Below are 25146 nucleotides of genomic sequence, written 5' to 3' on the forward strand. Positions count from 1 at the left end.
TATAATTGATTAGTTGATTCTCTATCGCCAAATTTATTAATTATTCGAATTGCTTTTTTTCTATAATTTAATCATCCATCCATCCATTTTCTTAACCGTTTGTCCTCACAAGGAGCCTATCCCAGCTGGTTTCGGGCAGTAGGCGGGGGTACACCCTGAACTAATTGCCAGCCAATCGCAGGACACACAGAGACGAACAACCATCCACACTCACAAACACACCTATAGAGAATTTGGAGTGTTCAATTAACCTGCCATGCATGTCTTTGGAATGTGGGAGAAAACCGGAGTACCCGGAGAAAACACCCGCAAGCACGGGGAGAGCATACAAACTCCACCCAGGAAGGCTGAAGCCATATTGATGATCATTTACGAAAACTTGTTTTCGATTTCTTTTTTAACAAAGGCATTATAAGTCTTTCTACAAAAGGTTTTTCAAGTATTTTAGAAAATTGGGGTAATAAGGAAACTGGTCTATAATTTGACAAAATATGTAAATTTTGACAATACATTTTAATTTAGTTTTAGTTGTAGTCTTTTGACAAAAAATAATTAAAGTTTTAGTCATAATTAAGTCATCTGTTTGCATTTTAGTTTTAATCCAATTTTAGTCGACGGAAATAAAGAGCAATTTTAGTAGACTAAATTGACAGTTAAGTCGATATTTTCCTTTAGCATACATTTAAACTTTTATACAAAAAAATATAACACACCTATTTGGAACTGTAGTTTAACACACAAGACACATTTAATACAAATGTGCCGATATTAACTGTCTCAATGAAACATGTTGAACTGACAATAATATAACTTAGTTTTCACTTCAATAAAAAAGGTGCATAATTGCTTGAGATTAATTTTACAGCTGCACAATGAATGTAAACATGTTTGAACATTAAGTAAAGTGCAGTGAACACTGAACAGTCTGAGTGGTTATTTTCTCCAACCCGCGTCTCATTCCTTCTGATTGGATTGTGTGAATTTTCGTCACTGTGTTGTTTTAATTTTCGTTTTAGTCATTAACAAAAAATTTGTTATCGTTATCATCTCAATCAATGGCCTCTATTTTAGTTTTTGTTTATTTTTTGTCTGAATTTTTTTGGGGGTGATGAAAATTATCTCTGCTTTTCACCATTTTTATAAACTGGTAACACTTCTTATTTTAATTTTATCAGGAAAAATACCCGTTAAAAAGGATTTGTTGCAGACATGAGAAAACGGTTCGATAATACAATTGATGACTTTTTTTATGAGTGACATATCCAGATTTTTCGTATCAGTTGTTTTTTTGTTCTTAAATCTTACCAATATTTTCTTAAACAAAGCATATATTACTTATACTTACATCACAATATAGCAATATAAAAACAGACTAACATGAGGTTCACAAGAGTGACCTCACGTTGAATTAAATTTGTTGCTTGCTCAAAAAATAAATCTTTTGCTCTTCCCACCAAACCAGAAATAGGTCCATGCTTTGAAATAGATGACAGACATTATCTTTTGTACCACACTGGCCCCATCAGTGTGTGTGCGTGTGACTGTGATGAGAGAATTGTGAGTGGGGAAGGGTGCGCTACTTACCAACACATGTGGGCACAGTGCCGTTCCACTGGGCCAGGGCATTGGGCACAGCCTCACACTTGATGGCACTGGCGCCATGCAGAGTATAGCCTGGATTGCATTCAAACAGCACAACCATACTGGTTCCAAAATCGTTCCCAACACGCTTCCCAAAACGGGGCTCCGGGACCGAGCTGCACTGAGAGGAACTCGTCCTGGGAACAGCTAGAAATGAGATGAAAGAGGGAGTAGACAAAGATAGTGGTGGGTGGTCGGCATGATAGAAAGACAGACAATGGGGGAAGAGTCAGAAAGACAAAGGAGGAAGAGGGGAATGGTTAGAACATCATCTCGTGTCATGCATTATTGTTTTCAGGTCTGCCTGGATAAGCATTTTGACTGCACACAATCCTGCTATGTTGTGCTTTGTCACACACAATTATAGAATGAATGTCTGGTTAAAACACATTTCAAAACAATCTAAGGTAGCAGTAATGCTCATCGTCAAAATCAGGAAACCTTTTCTGAAAAGAAGCCTTACCTTGGTAAACAAAATGAAATCCTTTTGCCGTGTCAGTTCCGTTTGAGCTAAACTTCAGTGTTACCTTGTTTCCTGAGCTCAAAGGGAGCGTCTCCCCTGAAATGGAAAAGCAAATGAAACATGGTCAACTTTATTTCAACACAAGGCCGCTTAAGTTAATGACCATAAACCAGCTCATTGGGTTCACATGTTTATGTTCTTAGCTCTTCAATAAGATCTACATTTACAATTTGATTTGAATTAGGGAAAAAAGAAGGATAAATAATTGTCTCTGTATTGTATCATAGTCTCACACAAACAATTTGTTGAAACAGTTGTCAACATATGGCTTGCATTTGTTTAATTGGGATCCAAGAGTTCATTCAATTCTCATTATTTCTTGTTTTTTATTACTGTGTTTCAACATTTTTGGAGCTGTAGAGTTGATGAAGTAAAGCTGATAAGGTGCTCCACATGCTTCTTATCTGGTTAAAATTGCTATGTGAGGTGTGCTAATTGTCCTTGACAAAAAAAGAAGGAAACAATTAACAGGATTTTGGATGCCGGGGAGTAAAAAAACAAAGAAACATGTGCACACACACATTTAAATACAAAGAAAATATTTCAAAAGGTAGTGTGCATTTTTACCCGAATGGGATCCATAAATCGATGAGAGAAGCGAAGAATCTGCTGGGGATCCATCATAAATCTCTACAACATCACTTGTCAGTGTATGAAACACCACAAACTGGCCAAACAATACTGCAAGCATAAGATGTACATGAAGAACACATTAAAATTAAACATAAACAATTAAGTATAACAGTTAACCCAACCTATTTTATCAATATGTACATACCATGCAAAATTACTGAGATTGAGAAGAGGGTTTACATGTAAATATGTCATACTCAAACTCTTCTTCTGCTTCTTAATAATAATAATAATAATATTATTATTATTATTCACATACACCACCTTTGTGTTAGCTGTGTACATGTACATATTGTCTTTCTTTGGCTGTAACGTGTTGTAAACTTACCAAGCTCATATGTAACATGTTTAACATGAACATCATGCAAATCAACTTGCGATTGTGACTGGTTAGTTAAGAACCAATCATGAACCAGAAGTGTTGACATCATCCAAATTATGCATTTGATTGTTTTAGACACACAAATATGTCATGCCCACTGGGACCATCTATGGGAAGGGGTTTTAAGACAATTCAACCAAGGTGGACCAAACTACTTACAGCAGTAAAGTACTTGACTATTCTCTCTCTCTCTCCCCTCCCCCCCTTCCCTATTGATTACAAAATATTTAATGCATAAAAAAACACACATTATAACTGCAGTTTGCGTTCCAAGCGACACAGAACCTCATTTCCTAGTGCATCAATTACACTGATGTACACGTCAGCGTCAGAGCTCGACTAACCATACAACTAATGGCTACCAAAATGGAAGAATCAGAACAACATTCCCTGATAGAGGCAAATTTCATTTCAACTACCTGATGGAAGTAGGGGTGTGTTCAAAATATCGATACACAGGTGCGTATCAATATTATCGATATTCTAATTCTGAGTATCGATAGTCCCCCTCCTGACGCCACCCTTTGACTCACATGAGAAGGAAGCACCTGAATGAGGAAAGTTAAACGAGCTTCCAACTGTTACGAATTGTCCGTATTCTGTAATGGAAGTCAAAGAACACTGCCGCGTTCTGGCTGTAACATGAATACTATGAATATTTTATAAAGCCGCTAGCTCCAGTGAAGGCATGCGTCACTGTTCATTCTGGAGTAGTGGAAGTCAGTGGACGTGTCAAACGTTAGCCGAAAAGCTAACGTCTTGAGGCTAAAAACTTTGTCCGCTTCTCAAATCTTACTTTAACATAGAAAACTTGCATAATTTGGCACCACAGCCTTTGAAAGGTAAAACATGATTAAAACCTTGCCAGTTTTTGTTGATTAAAACTAGACAAATAAAATAATATTTTCTTGGACTATAATAAAGACTAAAATGCTAGATTTATAGTCAACTAAGAATTGACTAAATAATGCTGCATTCGAGGATGGTCGGAAGTCGGACATTTCCGATTTCAAGCCAGGAATTGTGTGTGGGAACCCCCCCTTGAACTCGGAAACCCCATTTGCGAATTTGGGGGAAAAAAAGTACCCCAACTTCACAGATGAACTACAAGTGACGTCACTCTACAATGGTGACCCCTTTGGAAACAGACCGTTAATGGTAAAACACAATTTCCTTGAGTATAAAACTAGATAGCTATCTACATTCGACATAACTTCACAACGTAACAAAACATACGTATGCCACTATCTCCCTGCAAATGACACAGTGAACTACTGAACTGTATGGAATTGCTTATGAAATAAGATAAAAACAATAAATTAAGCAAAATTGCAAGAAGTCAAGTTTGCTGGAGGTCAAAATTTGTTTTGAGGACCAAAATAAAAAACAATTTGGGAAAAACCAACTCGGATTTATCAGATTTTCGGCCATCGTCAAATGCCGCATAAAAATGGAATGAGGTTGGCTAATTATGTTAAAAACGAACAAGCGTGATGGAAACTAGACTAAAACTGAGACTAAATTTAAAAATGGCTGATAAATTTAACACTTCTGTGAAATTGACACTTGGAGACTCGTTCGTGTTTGTGTGATATAGACACTTGATATATGCTGTATTTAACATGGTACAGTAACCCACAGCAGCACATTTAGCCCTGGTCCGTGAATGGAATGCTCAAGGCTCACCAGATTCTGAGTAAGAGATGGATTTATCCTTGGGGGCCATATTAGCATACGGACACTACACTGTCTTCAATGCCATGCACTGCAAACACTACACACACTCACAATCTTAAGCACACGTACACAATACACTCTTTGAAGAAGAGCAATGTCGCTCATATCTTTCTCGAATCTTAAAGTCAGCCATATATGTCTCCAATCTGCTCCTCTGCTATAATCATATCCAGATATAAGGTCAATAAATCATTGTAACTGTGTTGCCTAATATATGCAGGCCTGTGATTAATATTTTGTCCTCTGGGTCTCGTCATGGTACTGTAGAGCAAGGCACTTGGAAAATGAACAATATTTCCATGCCTACTTCTTCATTTGGACTTATCAAAAAGCAGTCTTTCAAATTGCATTTCCACACCTAGCTGGTTGTCAGATCTTGATATTCGTGCATCTTTGAAACTCATACCGATATCCCTGCTGGGCTTAGATGAGGCAAAAATGTAGAATTGCAGGTTGACCTCATTCTTATAAAACGGTAATCTCATTTCATCTTGAAAGCAGTAATTTCGAAAAATATGAGAAAAGGTTGAGATGGTGTTGATTAGTCTTGGTTTCTGACAGGCATGACATTCTGGACTCGCTTCTCGCTGGCTTTTCACTGTGTGAGTTTGCACCGGTCGGTCGCAGCAGCTCCCGGGGTCATTGCTCACACCGGAGGAGAGGGGCGTCGCTTGGTGTACAACATTTAAGCGGGTCGAAAAAAGACAGAACTGCCATGTACTGCAGTACAGGTGAGCCACTCTTTCTCCTGCAGCGCCTTCCTTTTTTTTTTTTATAAGATCCCCTCGAACGCTTCCACTTTTTCACCGGCATCCCGGTGGCCGTGCTAAATACTTTAGCTAATGCTAGCACTATTGCTACCAACAGTTTTAAACATGGTTATTGCTATCTCCGGGTGGCAACAGGCCTGTACAGGACGCTGTGTGTGACTTTGTAGTCCGTTCCTGAAGACGATTAGCTGGTGCGAACAAATGCATTTATTTAGTTCTAAACGTTGGTGAATATGTGAATGTGCGGATTTTAAGTGCGCCGCATCTAATGTCCCACCGCACACATCCGTGCCTGCCTGTGCAAACTACATTGACTATAAAGTGCAATTGCACCGCCAGAAAATACTCAATCCTCGTTTGATGTTTAATATACCATTAGCCAACATGTCTACGTTGTGGCCACATTTCAATGGATATTGTGCTTTGCTAAAATTCCAGTGCTGAATAAATATTTTATAATAATATTATAATATTAATTAATTATAATAACAACTATGATAGTGAAAATTGGCATAATTTTTTTTCTGCGTTTCGGTTTTCGGCCAAGCATTTTTCATTTTCGGTTTTTGGCCACACATTTTCATTTCGGTGCATATATATATATATATATATATATATATATATATATATATATATATATATATATATATATATATATATATATATATATATAAGAGCACTAATATATTGGTCATGTTATGCAGTATAAGAAACTAGAAACAAAAATTCCCGCGGAAATTTTGAATGGGCCTGCTAACTCTTGCAACTCTTTTCAATGAGCAGTTTAAAATTTCAACCGTTGAAATCGCTCAAGAAATGTGGAAGTTATAATCAACTAAAAGTATTACTGCCCCTTTAAGAAACATGCACATTCACGCACACACATTGGATTTTAACCAACATTTCAATGAGCTGAACAGTTTAAAATGTAAACCATTGAAATCGCTCAAGAAATGTGGAAGTTATAATCAACTAAAAGTATTACTGCCCCTTTAAGAAACATGCACATTCACGCACACACATTTGATTTTAACTAACATTTCAATGAGATGAACAGTTTAAAATTTCAACCATTGAAATCGCTCAAGAAATGTAAAAGTTAACCATAATCAACTGTATGTTACTGCCCCTTTAAGAAACATGCACATTCACGCACACACATTTGATTTTAAGTAACATTTCAATGAGCTGAACAGTTTAAAATTCAAACCATTGAAATCGGTCAAGAAATGTGGAATGTACCATAATTAACAGTATCTCACTGCCCCTTTACAAAACATGCACATTCACGCACACACATTTGATTTTAAGTTGTGAGGAGACGTCACGCACCAACACTCCATTGATTTGTATAGGATTACGCTCACCTCAAACAAAAGCCTCTCGCGACTTAACGGTTGAAGATGCAGATTCCAGAAATGGCTCGTTAGAACGGCAAGGGTTTGGGGAACGCGAGCATGTTCTCAGATTTTTAATCGGATGAAAAATGACCAAATGAGAGCAGGTTGAAAACTTATGATTGATCGAAAATGAAGAGGCAAAAACGGCGAAAATTACATTGAAAAGAGATCAAAAATGTGCGACTTCTCCTCGCTTAAAGTGAAAATAAAGGTACTAAATGACACCGTAGCCAAATAAAACTTAGTTCTTCAGAAAGCAGAGGCTTGTGGCTACAAAATGTGCGAATTTGAGGTCTAGTGAGCAAAGATTGTGGCCATGGTGACGAGTTGAAGTGAAACTTTTGGAAATAGATTTTTTGGTTCCCGTCACTGAAGCCTTAATTAGTCACACTCTAAATAGGCGACTTTTCCCCTTTGCTCACTGTCTTTGAACCCTCACAGGGGGGAGAGCTTTCATTCCTTAATTTTTTTTTTTGACACTGAGCTAAAGATGACAAAAATTCCAACAAAATGAGCTAATTTTCATATCGGTCGGTTAATGTATGCGCGCGCAGCGTGTCTTTGAAAAAGGTGCTTGATTGGAGTTGATCTCTTTCGGATTCCCATTCATTCCTATGGGACTTTATTTGGGAGTTTTTTGGGAATAGCGTCGCCATGGTAACTGGGAATTCTTATAAAAATAATAGCGCAGCGAGTCAGAGCGAGCCGCATCGTTTGATACCTCTTTTGTCCCGGTGCGATCTACGGTTCGGGCCCTATTTTTGCGGAAAAGTCGCTGGAAGATAATATAAAAATAATATTAAACACTTTTCTAGGGTGGATAGTAATATGTGCCTGCTTGCTCCGCAAGCAGCAGCTTCGCTGCTGCTTGCTCCGCTTAGCAGGCCCATAATAATTTACAATTCTCTCATGAAATGCAAAACAGTATACAACTTTTACGGCATTAAGTAAATGTAAACTGTTTGTGAACATCTTTGCAGCCCTCAGTGTTGGGAAAGTAAATTTTCGACACAAACTATTTCAAAGTTCAGCTCACAAATTTTAAAACAAACTACTGGTAGTTCATAGTTCACAAATGAGATTTTTCATTTATACATTTTTTCAAACTAAGTTCATCGTTCCAAAATCAACCAGTTCATAGTTCATAATTCAAGCCTTTTGCGGGAGGGATTTTCATTCCTGATATTGTGCCCACCACAAGTTTAGCCCATACTGTGGCATAAACCTGTGCATGGATGGGTGAGACTAGTTTTGGCATTTTTGCACACTGTTAGAAAAGGTTTGTGCCATTGTGGGCGTGAATTCAGCCTGCTTGCTCCTCAGCCAGTGAGAGTGACTCGATCCTCTCAAACATTGGCTCCCCAGAGGCGCAATCCTTGACAAGGCTGAAGCAGAAACTGATTTGCGGGAGTCTTTGTGGAAAACGAAGCGTGCAAAGTATGTTCATAAGACACTGCAAGCAGACCTCCACAGGTGGATGATATCAAGTTGACCAGGGCAATCAGCAGCAACAGATCACTATTGATTGTGAAGTGGGCACTTGACCTTGTTGTGGCCAGAGGGGTGATTTTAAAAATATAATAAGATGACAATACTAAAAATGAATTGAACTTCATGAATTGAATTGCTTTCTACAAAGATTCAGAGTGTTTGATGCATGCTGTTTTCATATTTATGAATATGAATATGGAGCCCTATATATTGAATTTAAATATGATTGCTGAAGCTGCAATTCCGATACAATTAGATAGGAAGGAGATTTGTAGGAAAACTGTTCAAATACAAAGGCTATTAAGGCAATAATCAGAATTTCTAATTCATTAAATTCCATTGCTATAAACATTGACTGCAGTGATGCGCTTCTTTATTATTATGCCATTTGAGAAAAGGCTATCAAAAACAAAGTCATATGCTGTAGATAGGATCATCAAAATACAACTGGGAGGAGAAGTGTCATCATCTTAGATAAGCTCTTTCAGTATCTATTCATGCTCCCACTGCTATTTGATTGTCCTACTAAAGAGCGAAGGAAAATCATCCACTGGATCACTTGTGTTTTGTGCATTTTAATTCGCTTAAGGGCATGTTTTAATTTGAATAACTCATGTTTAGCATAAAAAAAACATAGATACCTGATGTTTAAGAAGCTTACAATACATACATACACATAAAATGACTTTTGACTAGAGGTGTCAGTCGATTAAGATTTTTAATCGTAGTTAATCGCATGACTTCAATAATTAACTCATGATTAATCGCTAATTAATCGCATATTTTATATCTCAATTTATATCTAAATTTATAATAAAGTGTACAGATTTTTTTTTCAAATTTTTCATACTCTTGTTAACATAAAAGTGGGAAGAAATGTTAACCTAATATAAATATGGTTGCATTTTTTTAGTCATTGAATCAGTAATTTTATAACAATTCATAATTATTATTAGTATTTTTTTTAAATGGTACTGTACTGTACTGTAAAAAAAGAGTCTGACATTGATTTATGTTGGTCATTTTTCTGTCACTACATGGGATAATTGCGTTTGTAAGACAATGGTAGGAGCTCAGTACATTTTTATTTTCTTATTAAGAGCTGACAAATTTTTAACATGAAGTAACTTGTGAAATTCTGCACATTTTAAAAACTGTAAAATACAACTTGACCCCAGTCCCCACAAATAAATGCATTGCTATTGTGTTACAGTGATTCCTTTGAACGACGATCTCGGATGTGCATTGATTGTAAAGTGGCGTCACTTTACTGCAAGCCAGAGCCGCTGGCGCTCTGCTGCAAGCGAGCCAAGAGCATGACTATGGGTTACACTTAAGAGATATTTTCTGGAGTTGCTGAATAAAATGGGTCACTTCAACTGAGAAGATGGCGTCCATTCGGCTCTTGGCTTTTACAGGGTTTGAGTGTGCCATGGACACCTCTTGCTGGAGCAACCAAGCTTGTTGCTAATGGCTAACCAAGTGCATTTTTTAAAGGAAGAGAACCAGTGGTAGTGTTACACAGTCCAAATGGTTCCTCCAAGCTAACATTCTGCCCCATAAATATTGTGTGCTCCAGTGTAGTACAGTGCTTGTTTGACGTGGAGGTTTCTGCTGCGTAATGACTGGACTACCCTTCAGTAGTGTCATGTTTGTGCTCTCAGACTGTGTCCTTTTGTGTTGCAACTGCCTGATCAGCACCCTATGAGAGGCGACCACAGACTATAAAGGTAACAGCAGAAGACACATTTTGTTTGTCGGACAATTCATCTGCTTGCCTCCACAGCCCAATAAATGATAGTTAGCTACCTAGCTCAACGTCTCTTGATCCACGATCATTTCTCGATGTTTCTGGTCTAGTTTTCACTGCCTCATCTAGTCGTGAGTACATTTTGCGCAAACTACTTAGTTAATGACTTGTTTCGCGTTTGGCCCTGGCAGATGCAAGAGCCTTTGTTCTCTTTGTCATGTCATTGTTAGCCTAGATGATTGCCTCACCTTCGGTTGAAGCTTTGTTTTACAAATAAATGTCAAAACTATTATTTATGTCTGCGTTTCCTGCGGATCCAACTCCTGAATATAACAGAATAGTCGACTCAAATAAGCTGTGCCATGCCCTGGCCTCCCAGGGACAGTTGGTTGGATGTCATGAGCAGTCCTTGACTGAGTTTAGGGAGGTGCTAAATTCGCAATTAGCAACCCAGTTTGATAAGAAAGACAAAACCTTACATTCGTGTGTAGATTACCGGGGCCTTAACGACATTACGGTCAAAGATTAATACCCACTACGGCTATTTGATTCAGCATTCGCTCCCTTACTAGACAGCAACAGTGTTCATCGAATTAGATCTCCGAAGTGCATACCTTTTGGTTAGGATCAAAGCGGGGGATGAGTGGAAGACAGCATTTAAAACTCAGGTCACTTCGAATATCTGGTCATGCCCTTCGGACATTCTAATGCCCCAGCCATTTTTCAACGACTAATAAATGATGTGTTGAGAGACATGCTCAATCAGTTTTGTTTTCCAAAGATCTCAATGAACACCGTCACCAAGTCAGAATGGTGTTGCAACGCTTGCTGGAGAACGGACTTTATGTGAAGGTTGAGAAATGTGAGTTCCATTCTGAGTCAGTGCAATTAATTCCCTCACGTTTGTGGTCACATGTATCATTGGACTTTATTACTGGCCTCCCTGCTTCCCGAGGCAACACAGTAATACTGACTGTAGTAGATCGTTTCTCTTAAATGGCTAATTTCATCGCCCTGCCAAAGCTGCCATCCACCCTTGAGACTGCAAACTTGTTAACCCGCCACATTTTCCGAGTCTATGGAATACCCCATTGACATTGTCTCAGACTGAGGCCCCCCAGTTCATATCCCGCTTGTGGACGAAATTTTGTGCAGTTATAGGAGCCGAAGCGAGCCTTTCTTCAGACTATCATCCACAAACAAAGACAGACAGACTGGACAGACAGAAAGGGTCAATCAAGACTTGAAGGCCGCTCTTCGCTGTGTCTGTCACTGTCACCCTACGTCTTGGTCCACTCACCAATTCCTTGGGAGGAATATGCCCACAATTCACTCGTATCCTTTGCCACAGACCGCTCCCCCTTCATGTCAGCTTATGGATACCAGCCTCCCTTGTTTCTCTCGCAGTAAGGGGAAGTGGCCAACCCATCGATACAGCATCACCGCCAGAGAGCCCATCGGGTGTGGCGGGAGACCAGAGCTGCACTTTCACGCACCGCTAACCGCCATCAACAGCTTGCTAATCTGCGGCGGCTACCTGCTCCCGACTATCACCCAGGTCAGGAAGTGTGGCTCTCCCCAAGGAATATGCATCTGGCTGGTGGGTCCAGGAAGATGGATCCCCATTTCATCGGTCCATTCAAAATCGAGTCCGTAGTCAATCCAGTCTCTGTCAAGGTCAAGCTCCCACCGACTCTCAAAGTTCATCCGGTATTCCACGTTTCACTGATCAAGCCAGTTGTCTCCAGTCCACTGAGCCCGCCGACGGTGCCTCCTCCTCCTCCTCCTCAGCTGATCAATGGTGAGTCAGTTTATACATTCAGGGAAATTATTGATTCTAGGCGAAGAGGGAGGGGTGTGCAGTATTTGGTTGACTGGGAAGGCTATGGGCCTCAGGACTGCCAATTGGTTTCCCGTTCCTGGATTCTCAATCCGTCGTTAATGCGTGATTTACTCCCTCCACCCGATAAGCCAGGTGGTCTGCTCAGACTGTGTCCTTTGTGTTGCAACTTGCAAGTGCTTGATGTATTCAGCACCCTATGGGAGGCGACCACAGACTCAGATAAAGGGAACAGCGGAAGGCACATTCTGTTTGTCGGACGATTCATCTGCTTGCCTCCACAGCCCAATGAATGATAGTTAGCTACGTAGCTCCACGTCTCTTTATCCACGATCACTTCTCGCTGTTTCTGGTCTAGTTTTCACTGCCTCATCTAGTCGTGAGTACGTTTCGCGCAAACCGCTTAGTTAATGACTTACTGGGCATTCCATGTTAAGCGTTTGGCCCTGGCTGATGCAAGAGTCTTTGTTCTCTTCGTCATGTCACTGTTAGCCTAGATGATTGCATCACCTTCAGTTGAAGCTTTGTTTTACAAATAAATGTCAAAACTATTATTTGTGTCTGCGCTTTTGGGATCCAACTCCTGAACATAACAAGTAGAGGCTTTCCAAATAAGGTCGTTAATCGAGCGTTAAAAATATATTTTCATTTTCAGTATTTGTAAACTGTCAGGATTATTCATGTTTTTGAGATTTAGTTTGCACATAAACATATAATTCTTTCTCATTCATTTCAGCTCCTTAAATTAAATCTAAGGAGGTCAAATTGTGATATATTTTCAGCTAAACTACGGGATTTAGTCAAACTTCAGTCAAATTTCCCCCCCAGATTATGTATTTATTTATTTACAACACTTTAAATACACCTAACGAGAGACATAAAGGAACGGAATTTGCTATTCTTGTACATAAAGCTTAGCAAATCAGGGAGTTAAGGTAACAACACTCAAATGCTCTCTCGGGGGAAGAAATCACAATAGCCTAAAATGGATGCTGCTGTATAGTGCATGATAAATGGGATCTGACAGCTTGAATATACTGATATCCATTTGATATCTTTCAACTTGAGCTCTACAAACCAATACAAAATATTCATGAAAATAGTGTGCATTAAAATGAGGTAAATTCAGACACAAACACTATAACAAGCATTGGGTTTTTTTTCTGGGTTGAGTGGGCTTAAGTTTCCTTTTTCAGCAAAAGAGGTCACACTGTACATTAAAGGCTTTGGAAACATATGTTGTTAGTGTCATGCAAAAACTATTTTAATGGCAAAATGATTTGCTGCTCTCCACTAACCTACAGCTGATGCATTAGTGGTATCTAACTTGACGTAAAAAAAAGTATATACTGCAGCACAGATAAGATGTTGAAGAAAGGGGCAAGGCAGAGGGCAACAGCCCAAAGGTAAAGTAAATAGAAGCATGTGTTTGTCCTTCTGGCAATGAATTATGGAAAGAGGCACCTGTCATCTTGGCACAAGCTGTACACAGCCCATTTGGCATCAGTCTTCAGCAAAGTTTACTCTTCCTTTGTGGATGAGCGCTACCGTGCACTGTATTAGTCACTGGCAAAATAACAGAAAAGAAAAAAGGGATTTTTTAAATATATATACATATATATATATATATATATATATATATATATATATATATAAAATGTTTTTTTAATCTATACTAAATTGTAATCGACTTATTTATGGTTCAGTTAATTTATTCAACATGACAGGACAGAACACCTTCGATCCGGATAACTAAAAATGTGGCTGATGGAGCACTGAAGAAATAAATATGCTAATATATTAGGATTCTTGCAGTTCATGCATTGTCATCACATACACATACTTTAATTTCTGGACAACAAAGTGCAATTGATTTAAAGCAGCAACAGCCAAATTTTGCCATTAACTCTTTGACTGCCAGACGTTTTCACAAAAGGGATGCTGTGAATGCCAGCCGATTTAAGCATTTTGACTGATCTTTCAAGGTCCACAGAAAATGTTCTGTTTGGACTATGGAAACACACATACTACAAATGAAAGATTGAACTCTCATCTTTCATCAGAAAAAAGTTTGTTTCTACCTTATTCCGTTCTTCAGTAATCAACAATAGAAAATGGTTAGTTTCACCCAAATGCACTTGTTTTGGACCAAAATACGGAGAAATCAAGCTTTTAGTGAAACGATATTATTTCATGCACTCTAGTGAATTTTACACTTCTTTTTGTCCATGAATGATGCCACAAACACCTAAATAGTGCTTTACTTCTATAAAACACTACCACCAACAATGAAAAAGTGTTTTTTGATAGCAAAATACGTTTATTTACATTCAACAGTGTAACAATTTGACAACAATTTGGCAAACTATTTACAAATGTGTGCAACTGTGGTACTATTTACAATTATGTGGATGTTTCAACAACAGTTTTTCTTTTTGTGTAACACTCCCCTGCGTGCAAGGAGACGCAACAGGATTTGCACAACAGATTAGTTTCACTGCGATTGCCTCTTCGCGTGCAGACGCTACACTTTCTTGCCGGCCGTTTTTTCCGGGGAATAGCAAGTATATACTGCAGTGTGTGTTGCCATCAAGTCTATTATCAGGATCATGCTACGGTTACGTTACGGTGGTGTTACGTCTGGCTTCCTCATGTCCTTCAGTTCCTATACCGGGTGGTAGATGTTCTGATCCATCTTATCCAATCCATTCATGGTGGCATCGTAGTCCAGAACCAGTGTCTTCTCCGTGATCAGACTGTACCCACTCCTCCGATGAATATGCATTGGACTCGGGGTACTCTCCATCGTCCGATCGAATGTCCGCTTGTGCAGAAGTGCTCGGTTGTGCTCCGCGTTTTCCGGCGTTAGCATCGCTAGCCGGTGAGGCTTTATGACGTGACCATCGTCGCGCGTCAACGCTTCCAACTTCGGCGTCAACCTCGGGAGTCACCATCATCATCATCATCAATGTGCATTGGTCGATGCTTTTCGACTACTCTCCATCGTCCGATCGAATGTCCGCTTGTGCAGAAGTGCTCGGTCGGTTGTGCTCCGCGTTTTCCAGCGTTAGCATCGCTAGCCGGTGAGGCTTTACTACGTGATCATAACGGCGGCGTCAACGCTTCCAACTTCGGCGTCAAGCTCGGAGTCGTCATCATCATCATCGTCGACATCAATGTGCTTTTTAGTATTGGTCGATGCTTTCCGTCTTTGAAAAAAATGCTCAAGCATGAGCTGCTTGCAACCGGTCGCCATTGTTGCTTCATCAGCCATTGTCCCCTCAACATTCTAGCTCCGCCTAACGTCTTCTACTGACGCCCACCCAATCTTGTCTAAAGAGAGTCATCGCTGCCATCTAGGAGCCAAAACGAGTCATTATACTAACTAGATCTGCTTGATACTTTCAGCACAGCTGGCCAAGGCTTTCCTCCACCCGTTTCCAAAAAAAAACACATAGTGAACGTCTTTTAACGTCTTTGGCGCCCCTCCGTAGGTTTTTACTAAATGTTATTTAATGTTAATGGCAGTCAAAGAGTTAAAAAATGTGTACCGTATCTTTCGGACTTTAGTCGGCCCGGACTTGGAGTATAAGTTGCACCAGTCCAAAAAATGCATCATGAAAAAGTAAAAAAAAATAAACATGTCGCTCCAAAGTATAAGTCTAATTTTTGGGCGAAATTTAACATTTTACAGTCAACAGTTCAATATTTCAAGCTGAACCACATTGCAATCATCAATCCGTCATTCTTCAGTGAAATGGGTGTCTGTCAATGCTTCCGTCATTTGTCATACACCATTCGTCATTAAAATGCACATTCCGTCATTGATAGAATGCCCAGATCCGTTACTGACCTGGTTAATGATGATTACATTGGAGCACCTCATCTACATGAGTACTCATTAATGTATAAAGCATGGCTGCAGAGGCACGGCTGAGCACAGAGCAAACTGAAGAAATACTATCACGGAGGACTGTTGGTGACAGCCCCCCTCGCCTTTTTTTTTTTGTGTGCAATTTTACATGCATTTTTTTTTTTTACATTAATGTACCTATTTTATAAAAAAAAATATGAAGGTTTAAACATTGAGAATGTTTAAACGAGAGAAATGTGAGAAAATGTAAAAGCCTCGATGAGAAGTGTATAAAGTCTGTGGTGAGGGGTTTTCGAGCCTTAAAACATTTATAATAAATGTAAAACACAAAGTGAACTACTTTGCGGATTTCATTGATTTTTGGAACATAACCCCAGCGGAAAACGAGGGAACATTGTATTGTTAAAAGGCCAATGCCGGAGGACCTGAGGGTCCGCAAGGGTTGATATGGTAAAAGAAGATCTGGGCCCGGTTGTTCAAAACTTGGTTATGTCTTAGTAGATTTAACCGACCGTTAACGTTAACGGCACTGTTATCTTGTTGTTCAAAACTCTGTTAACTTTAACCGGCTGTGTGGTTACAGTACAGTACAGTGGTAACAGTGTGGTTAAAAGTAAGGATATTTTTTTTCTTGGTTACCTTAATATAGACTTTCCATTATGGAAGAAGTAAACGTCTGTGGCTAGTGCATGTAATCTTACCCAGGTCGTGAGTCAACCCACACGCATTTCAACTATTGGTGGCAGGAAAAAATCAACCCGATCACATTTTTACTAACATACATGAGATGTGCACTCCAGCTTTATCAGTGGTTGTGGGATGTAGTGATCACAATTTGATCACTTTGACAAAAAAAAAAAAAAAAGCCCAAGTCTGGGGTTAGGATAGTTTTTCGGAGGTCATATAAACAATTTAATGCTGACCTATTTGTTAGTAATGTTAGAGAGTAAGTGGTCGGATCTATATCAACAAAACGATGTAAATACTGTACTGAAAATGTTCATGGATAGATTTGTGAAGCTGGTAAATTAGCATGCTCCACTTAAAAAGAGGACTTTGAAGGGAAATGGTGCATTATGGATTGATGATGAGTTGAGGTTTTTGATTCCTCAAAGTGACAGAGCTAAGGCTGTGGCACTTAAATCAGGGTGCAACTCGGACGGCATTTACTCGCAAGGTAAGGAATAAAGTCACCAAGTTAAATCACGTAAAAAAGAAATGCTATTTTAAACAAAAAATCCACAACTCTGTAAACAATAGCAAAAAACTATGGAAAACTTAGAATGAAATTATGTGTAGAAAATCTAACAAACAACAACTCTTTATTGAATGTGCTGGTCAGGTTATTACCAAGCCAGGGGAAATTGCCAATTATTTTAACAACTTTTTTATTGACAAGGTTGACAGTTTGAGAGCCAGCATGCAATTATATGATGACAATTTCACATGGAATACAATAAACAACGTTATTAGTGAAAAAACGTGTTCTTATTTAATACAGTTAATCAAGATGCTGTGGAGAAAATGTTGTGCTCCCTTTCGGATAATACATCCCCTGGTATTGATAACTTAGATGCAAAGGTTTTTATAATATGTCATATTTTTAATAGCAGCATACTAAGTGGAGTCTGTCCGGAGCAATGGAACGTGTCCAAAATTATACCCCTTCCAAAAGACAGTAAAACCGGTCTCACTGGTTCCAAATGTAGACCAATTAATTTACTTCCTGTGTTTAGTAAAAACGCTGGAGAAAATTATGTACAATCAAATATTTAACTACTTAAGTGGAAATGTATTATTTACAAATGCACAGCACGCATATAGATGGGCACTCTACCAGCACAGCATTAGTGCACATGACTTACAAATGGTTAAAAGCTATGGATAGAAAATAAGTTATTGGAGCTGTACTCTTGGATTTTACTGCTGCTTTCGATGTCATTGATCATAGAATTCTCATAGCTAAACTAAAATGTTGTGTTTTTTCTTCATCTCTGTCTTGGATTAAGAGTTATCTGCATGGCAGAACACAGAGAGTATGTTTTAATGGAAGTTATTCAAGTAGAAACATTTATTGTGGAGTCCCTCAGGGAAGTAGTTAAGGACCATTTTTATTTTCAATTTTAATAAATGATTTACCCTGCGCTGTTAATATTGCTGAGTTAATAATGTATGCTGATGATTCAACTTTGTTCTGTACGTCAACATCCTCAGTTGTACTGAAAGAGAAACTTCAGGCTGAGTTGAAAAATGTTATCAAATGGGTGAGAATGAACCGGCTGGTATTAAATACTGCCAAAACAAAATCTATTGTATTTGGTAGCAGGTATGCTGTTGCTAAAGCCACTGTACTCAATTTGCATGTTGATGGGATACAAGAAGAACAGGTGTCCAAGGTCAAATTGCTGGGTGTGAAAATAGATAATTTACTGTGTTGGTCTGATCAGTTTGATCATATTGTTTCTAAGATGGGCAAGAGCATTGCAATTTCAAGAAAATGCTCAGAATGTGTTTCACCCACAATTTTACATACTGTCGTTCGATCACTTGTTTTGTCACATTTGGAATATTGTCCTGTTATTTGGTCAAGTGCTTCTGCAAAAGATCTTTAACAAATTGTACAGAATAGAGAAGCCCGATTAGTTCTTAACTGTTCTTTCCGGGATAACGTCATTAACTCTTTGACTGCCAAGCATTTTCAGAAAAGAGGACATGTGGGTGCCAGCTGATTTAAGCATTTTAACTGATCTTTCAAGGTCCACAGAAAATGTTGTGTTTGGACTATGGAAACACAACACAACTACCAAATTCTCCCCTCAACACTTTAGCTCTGCCTCATGTCTTCTACTGACCCCTACCCGATCTTGTCCAAAGAGAGTCATCGCTGCCATCTAGTGCCCAAAAATAGTCATTATACTAACTCGATCTGCTTGATACTTACATCTTTCCTCCACCCGTTTCCACAAAAAAAAAACATAGTGAACGTCTTTTAACGTCTTTGGCGGCACTCATTTGGATTTTACTAAACGTTATTAAATGTTTTTGGCGGTCAAAGAGTTAATATCCATAAACAATTATTATGGTTAACAGTGGAATACAAACTAAAATATTGTCTGTTGTTGTTTATGTACAATGTAATATGGAATGGAACACCCCATTTTTTTCGTGAACAGATAGAATTTTCAGGAGTTTGCCATGGACATAACACCTGGCAAGTAGGTATGGATGACTTGATAGAGCCCAATCCACAAAAAAACGTATTGATGAGAACTGTTCATTATCGTGCTTCCTTGGCTTGGAATGGACTCCCATTTAATGCAAGAAACGTCAGCAGCAAGTCATCTTTAAAAAAGTTATAATAATACACATTACAGATGAACTAGTTTATTCCTTACAATTTGGGAATCAATGTAACTGCTTGTATTAACGTATGCATCTGCAATATCTATTTTATTTTATTTTTGTGACCTTTCAAATTGTGTATTGTTGGTCTGTTTCAACTTAATCTGTTTAATATTGTTTTTCTTTAGTATTTTTATTTTTACTGCATAGAGTAATTTTAAACTCTGTATGTTTTTGTTGAATTATTTGAGGACCCCAGGAAGACTAGTGACCAATTTGTGGAAGCTAATGAGGATCCTAATAAAGAATAAAGAATGAAGTTATGTACTTAAAAAAAAAAATTGAAAGTACTAAAATAAATAGATAAATAAATAGCCACCTTTTTCTCTGATTACTTTTTCGCACATTCTTGGCATTCTCTCGATGAGCTTCAAAAGGTAGTCACCTGAAAGGGTTTTCCAACCGTCTTTAAAGAGTTCCCAGAGGTAAGAATGACAAGAGTATGCAAAAAAAGTAACCAGAGCAAAGGATGGCTATTTTTAAGAATCTATAATATAAAACATGTTTTCAGTTATTTCACCTTTTTTGTTGTTGTTAAGGTCATAACGCCACATCAGTTCATACATAGTTTTGATGCCTTCAGTGAGAATCTACAAAGTAACCAGTCATGAGAATAAAGCAAATGCATTAAATAAGAAAGTGTGTCCAAACTTTCGGTCTGTACTGTATTTCTACCATCTTCTGATCAAATTGTATTGTTTTTTTATTCAAACAGGCTGATCGTTAATAGACCTCAAAAATCCAGATTGCGTAAAGTACTATTTTGAATGAAAACAAAATACAGTGATTAAGTTATTTAAATGGGTCCTAATGCTCCATCTTATGATTGGATCAGTGATCGATTATCGCTTCTTCTTTTTTTTAACCCGTGCCCGTTATTTTGTTTTGATTAAATTCTTGTAATTTTTTTCCAAAATCAGACTTTTCCTTTTAAGTGTGATAACCGTCATTTGTGAATATTTTTTTCACTTTCAACCGCTCAAAATGTTCACTGGCATCAGACCTATCTATACATATATAGTTTTTTTATGGCCCCTATGGACAATAATAGCAGTATTGTGCTAACAGCAAAATTAACTATGCTGTGTATATATATATATATATATATATATAAATAATAAAATTCTACTTCGAATATTTTATATGACATAGTTAGAGGCTTGAATGAGTCCATAAGTCATAACAATATATATTTTTTATGCATGCCCAGTTTTTAAACAATGGCAGTTTTCTGAATAGCACAAAATTCTTGTAATTTTGTCCCAAATCAGGCTTTTCCTTTGAAGTGTGATAACTTAGTCATTTATGAATATTTTTTTCACTTTCAACCACTCAAAATGTTCACTGGCATCAGACCTATCTATACATATATAGTTTTTATTTTTATTTTTTAATGCCCCCTATGGACAATAATAACAGTATTATGCTAATAGCAATACTAACTATGATGTATATATATATATACATATAATATAATATAATATATAATAATATATATTTAAAAAAAAAAGTCTAATTTGAATATTTCATTTGACATAGTTAGAGGCTCAAACAAGTCCATAAGTCATAATAGATTTTTTTTATGCATGCCCAGTTTTTACACAATGGCATTTTTCTGAATAGCATACAATTCTTGTAATTTTGTCCCAAATCAGGCTTTTCCTTTGGAGTGTGATAACTTAGTCATTCATGAATACTTTTTTTCACTTTCAACTGCTCAAAGTGTTCAGTGGCATCAGATCTATCTATACATATTTTTTATTTTTTTTAATGCCCCAATGGACAATAATAGCAGTATTATGCTAACAGCAAAACTAACTATGCTGTATATATATATTATGGATAGATATAAATCAAAGTAAAATATTTCATATGACATAATTAGATCCTTGAATAAGTCAATAAGTCGTAACAAGATATTTTTTTTCTTTAGAACAAGAAGGTCAAAGTCACAATAACTGATCTTGATGACAATTTATGAGTAACACTTTAGAAAAAATATGCAGAATTCATGAACATGAAACACCAGTTACTGAAACAGAACTACTACTAACTAAACACCAGAACTATTTTTTTTTCATTTAACATTTCATGCAATGGGTCTTGATGTGTTTTTTGCAAATGTAAGTTCCACATTTTGCGCAAAAGTTTGAAGCCCAAAGTGGCTTTGTGCAAAGGCCACATTATTTGTGCTTAGACGGGGGTCCAGCACGCTGCTCTGCATGCTCCACCTGCTCCACCAAGCCTTCGGCAGAAGGCTTTGCTTCCCGTTTCAAAATTTCAGGCCAAATTAGAGCCTTGCCTAGTTCCTCAAGCCGCTTGAAGCTTTTCTTATGGTTCGCTGTATGATGCCCTCGTTGGAAAATAAATCTAACGCGGTTTCAGGGCTGCTGATTCTGACTACTGCGTAGAGGGTTGCCCCGGGGTTAGGAATGGGAGGGGGGAAATAATATGTGGCCACTTCGTGAGTAGGAGACCATAATAGTTTTTTATTTTTTGAGCCACTCACTAATTTCTATGCCCTGATCGCCGTCATTTTCATCATCCTCTGCCTCCCCGTCGTGTTCATCAACCCCCCCCCCCCCAACTCAAACAATAACAATAAACAAGTGATTTTTTTTTGCATTTGTGGACAGTGCCTTTGTATTTCCTTGTGCACACCTGCAAATATGCATGCCCAAATAGACTGAAAGTAAGCTCAGACACATCAACAACAAACTTTTTTGTAATGCCAACCGTTTTTATCACATTCATTTTGACCAATCTGCAGTGGGCTTTGCAAAAGCAAATTCATGTATTAGCCTTTGGCGCCACCTAGTGGATTTTGGGTGTTAACACTCAACACACAAATTCCTCTATTTTCATGTTTATGACTCGTCAAAGAAGCGATTGCATCAGTAATCACGGAAAATGCATTATAACACATCAGGTTTACAGCATATAAAACAACTGATTTATAACGGGAGTCAATGAGTGAGTGAGTGAATCTCTCCCTCCTGTTTGCAATAATTATAAGTTGCAGCATGGCGCCATTTTGAACTTCTACATTTTTTAACAATCCTGGTGAAATGTCAGGTCCTTTTTTTTCAAATGCTTTTTCTTTGATGAAACACATAAAAACATAAAAAAGCCTGAAAATGAACACATAACACCGACGGGTTCACTGATCGGTGATCAGCAAAAAAAAAAAATCCTGATTGTTTAAACCTATTGTTTTGTGTAACCTCAACCCAAGGTCTGGCCCTGAATGTACATTGCTGCCACCTGCATTTAAATGAAAACAAAGATGATTATATAATAACTTTCAAATGCCCATATCTTCCATCACAGAGATCATATTCAACTAAGACGTGATATCGTCCGTATGCAATGCTACAAGTGACTGAGGTGGCTCCATGCACGATATTTTTCTCAAGTGAACATCACAGATGCTTCCCTGCTAAAGCTGCTGCCCCGGCCGGATAAGCGGTAGATGATGGATGGATGGATGGATGGATATATATATATATACAATAAACCCACCAAAAATGGGTTAAATACGCGTCTGGGTTGATGTATGTAACCTCAAAAAAGTGAAACAGCGGAAGCTGAACTTGGTGCAGAGAAGAGTGAATTGCTTTGGGCCAGTGTACGTGTATGCATGTATGGTTACAAGCAGTGCCTTAAGCAAAGATTGAGTGCCATGAATAATTCAGCATTTCAAAAAAGAAGCAGAGTTATTGTTTGAAATGTGACTGCAAGTATAATTTCAAACCATAATTAAACATTTAAGGGCAAGACAGATGCACACTGTACCTTAATGGCTTTGGAATGGTGCAAAGCAACGACAAGTCAGGAGTTCTGAGTGTCAAGGAATGCTGGCTCAGTTGTGAATGGAAAGCTTTTGCTAACCTGATTCTTTTTTTTATTTTAATTTTTTTATTACAGATTGGAGCTAGTACTTACATGTTTCATGTTATAACTTTAAAATCTACTGAGGTGAAACGGAGTTCTAAGTTTAAACTCAATTGCGGACACTTCGTACATATCATTTATGTCTATGATGCAGGTTTGCAGGTAACTACAGTTGTGTTTAAAATGATTCAACCCCCACTGCAGTTGTGTTTTAGCAAATTGGACATAATTTTTTTTTTTTATCTTATTTAAAATTTGATAAAACAAGGACTTTTAAAACGAACATTTGGAACTTAAATTACAGCAATATTTGTTTTGTTGTAATAATGCATACCAATAAATTTTGTTTTTGTGATTTCCTCATTACAAAATTATTCCCCCCCTTAGTCACATCCGTACTTAGTAAGTAGTGCAACACGCTTTGGGGATAAAATATTTTCAAATGTGAAATATAGCTTGAAACAAAGTTCTTGCAGCCATCTACAGGTATCTTTGCCCATTCCTCATGGCCTCCAGTTCTTTGTCATTATTGGGCTTGTGTGCTGCAACTGTCTTCTTTACGTCCCATCAGGGATTCTGTATTCTCATTAAGTTGGGTGATGGCGTTGGCCACTTCAGAATCTTCCAGCACTTGTCTGCAACCAAGCTACAGTAGATTTGGAGGTATGCTTCCTGTTGGAAGGTTTCCAACATCACCCAATCTTCAGCTTTATCACAGAATATCACATTTACACCCAAGATCTCCTGATAGATAATTAAAATTGTGGTACCTTGCACACGCTGGAGACTGTTCCCTCGCTTTTGGTTCACAAAAGGTGCACTTTACTTTATATGTAATGTTATAGTTTTTTTATGTTGTATTTGGTGTGACTTATGTTGACTTTTTGGACCCCTTATTGGTAAAATGTGTATTAGGTCTGACCCACAGTTTATGTCAATTTTCAATTACACTCCTGAAGAACAACACGTACTCGGTGGAGCGTTGGCCCACGTAAGGCTGTAAGGGACTAGTTGTGTTCAATTGCATACTTTTCTGTAAGCTATAAAGAGCTAATAAATCAAGTCGAATGTTTTTAGGAATTAAAATGTTGGTAAAAATGTGTAAGAACGAGTCATTGAAGATGTTAGCATCCGTTAACCTCTTACGCTATCAAACTTGAGTTTGCTAACCAAGCTAATAAATATGTTAGCGTACCTTGTTTGTTATATTATTTCTTTTACATTTTGTGATTGGTGTATGCTAATTTAGTTAGAAAACAATGTTAATCAGACATTTTCAGTGCTGTACTGTTGCGCTGTATTGTATGTTAGTTTGTTTCAGTTTTACATTAAAGAGATAAAAGATACGAGCAACATCACTGTTATCATCCTCTTTCTGCCTTGCCTGAGTAGCGTTTCCACTGTGCGTTTTAGCTTTAAACTTGCCACTTATGCTTCCAGTTGTTTCTCTTTAAATGTTTAATATATTTGCTATCTTTTTATATTTGTATCTTGCTGACGAAGAGAAATGACCTTGTCTCTTGACTTCTTTGACCATTCCCTGGACTTCACTTTGCAAAGACGCCATTAACTGTCTGGAAGGAGGAAGAGTATCACATTCCTTTTGAATTTGCTTAATTTTTGATCGTCATGAATCTGTTGAAATCTACAGGTGTTGTTAATATCTGATTAAAAACAAAAAAAACATTGTAAAGAACGGTGATTGTTAAGGGGTTGAATAATTTTGTCAGTGAGGAAATCACAAAAAAGATATTTGTTGGTATATTACACAAGATAACAATGTAATTAAATGTGTTTTTTTACAAGTTC

At 37.8% G+C, this 25146-nt stretch overlaps 1 protein-coding gene across 6 annotated transcripts in view; it reads right to left on the minus strand.

Annotated features, from left to right (window-relative positions):
* LOC147171791 (CUB and sushi domain-containing protein 3-like) overlaps positions 1-25146 on the minus strand; it is a 499351-nt gene that overhangs the window by 220117 nt on the left and 254088 nt on the right. For all 6 annotated transcript variants that reach the window (XR_015095358.1, XM_086078287.1, XM_086078288.1 and 3 more), the window contains exons 32-34: positions 2732-2845; positions 2105-2200; positions 1585-1788 (exon numbers count right to left, since the gene is read on the minus strand). Coding sequence is in view for 5 of the 6 variants with exons in the window: in XM_086078287.1 (XP_085934413.1) it covers positions 1585-1788; positions 2105-2200; positions 2732-2845 (414 nt within the window). In the remaining variant the exon portion in view is untranslated. The remainder of the gene's footprint in view (positions 1-1584; positions 1789-2104; positions 2201-2731; positions 2846-25146) is intronic.

The sequence above is a fragment of the Leptonotus elevatus genome, chromosome 6 (assembly GCF_054856555.1).
Source record: "Leptonotus elevatus isolate MCC_2025b chromosome 6, RoL_Lele_1.0, whole genome shotgun sequence".
NCBI classification, from domain to species: Eukaryota; Metazoa; Chordata; class Actinopteri; order Syngnathiformes; family Syngnathidae; genus Leptonotus; species Leptonotus elevatus.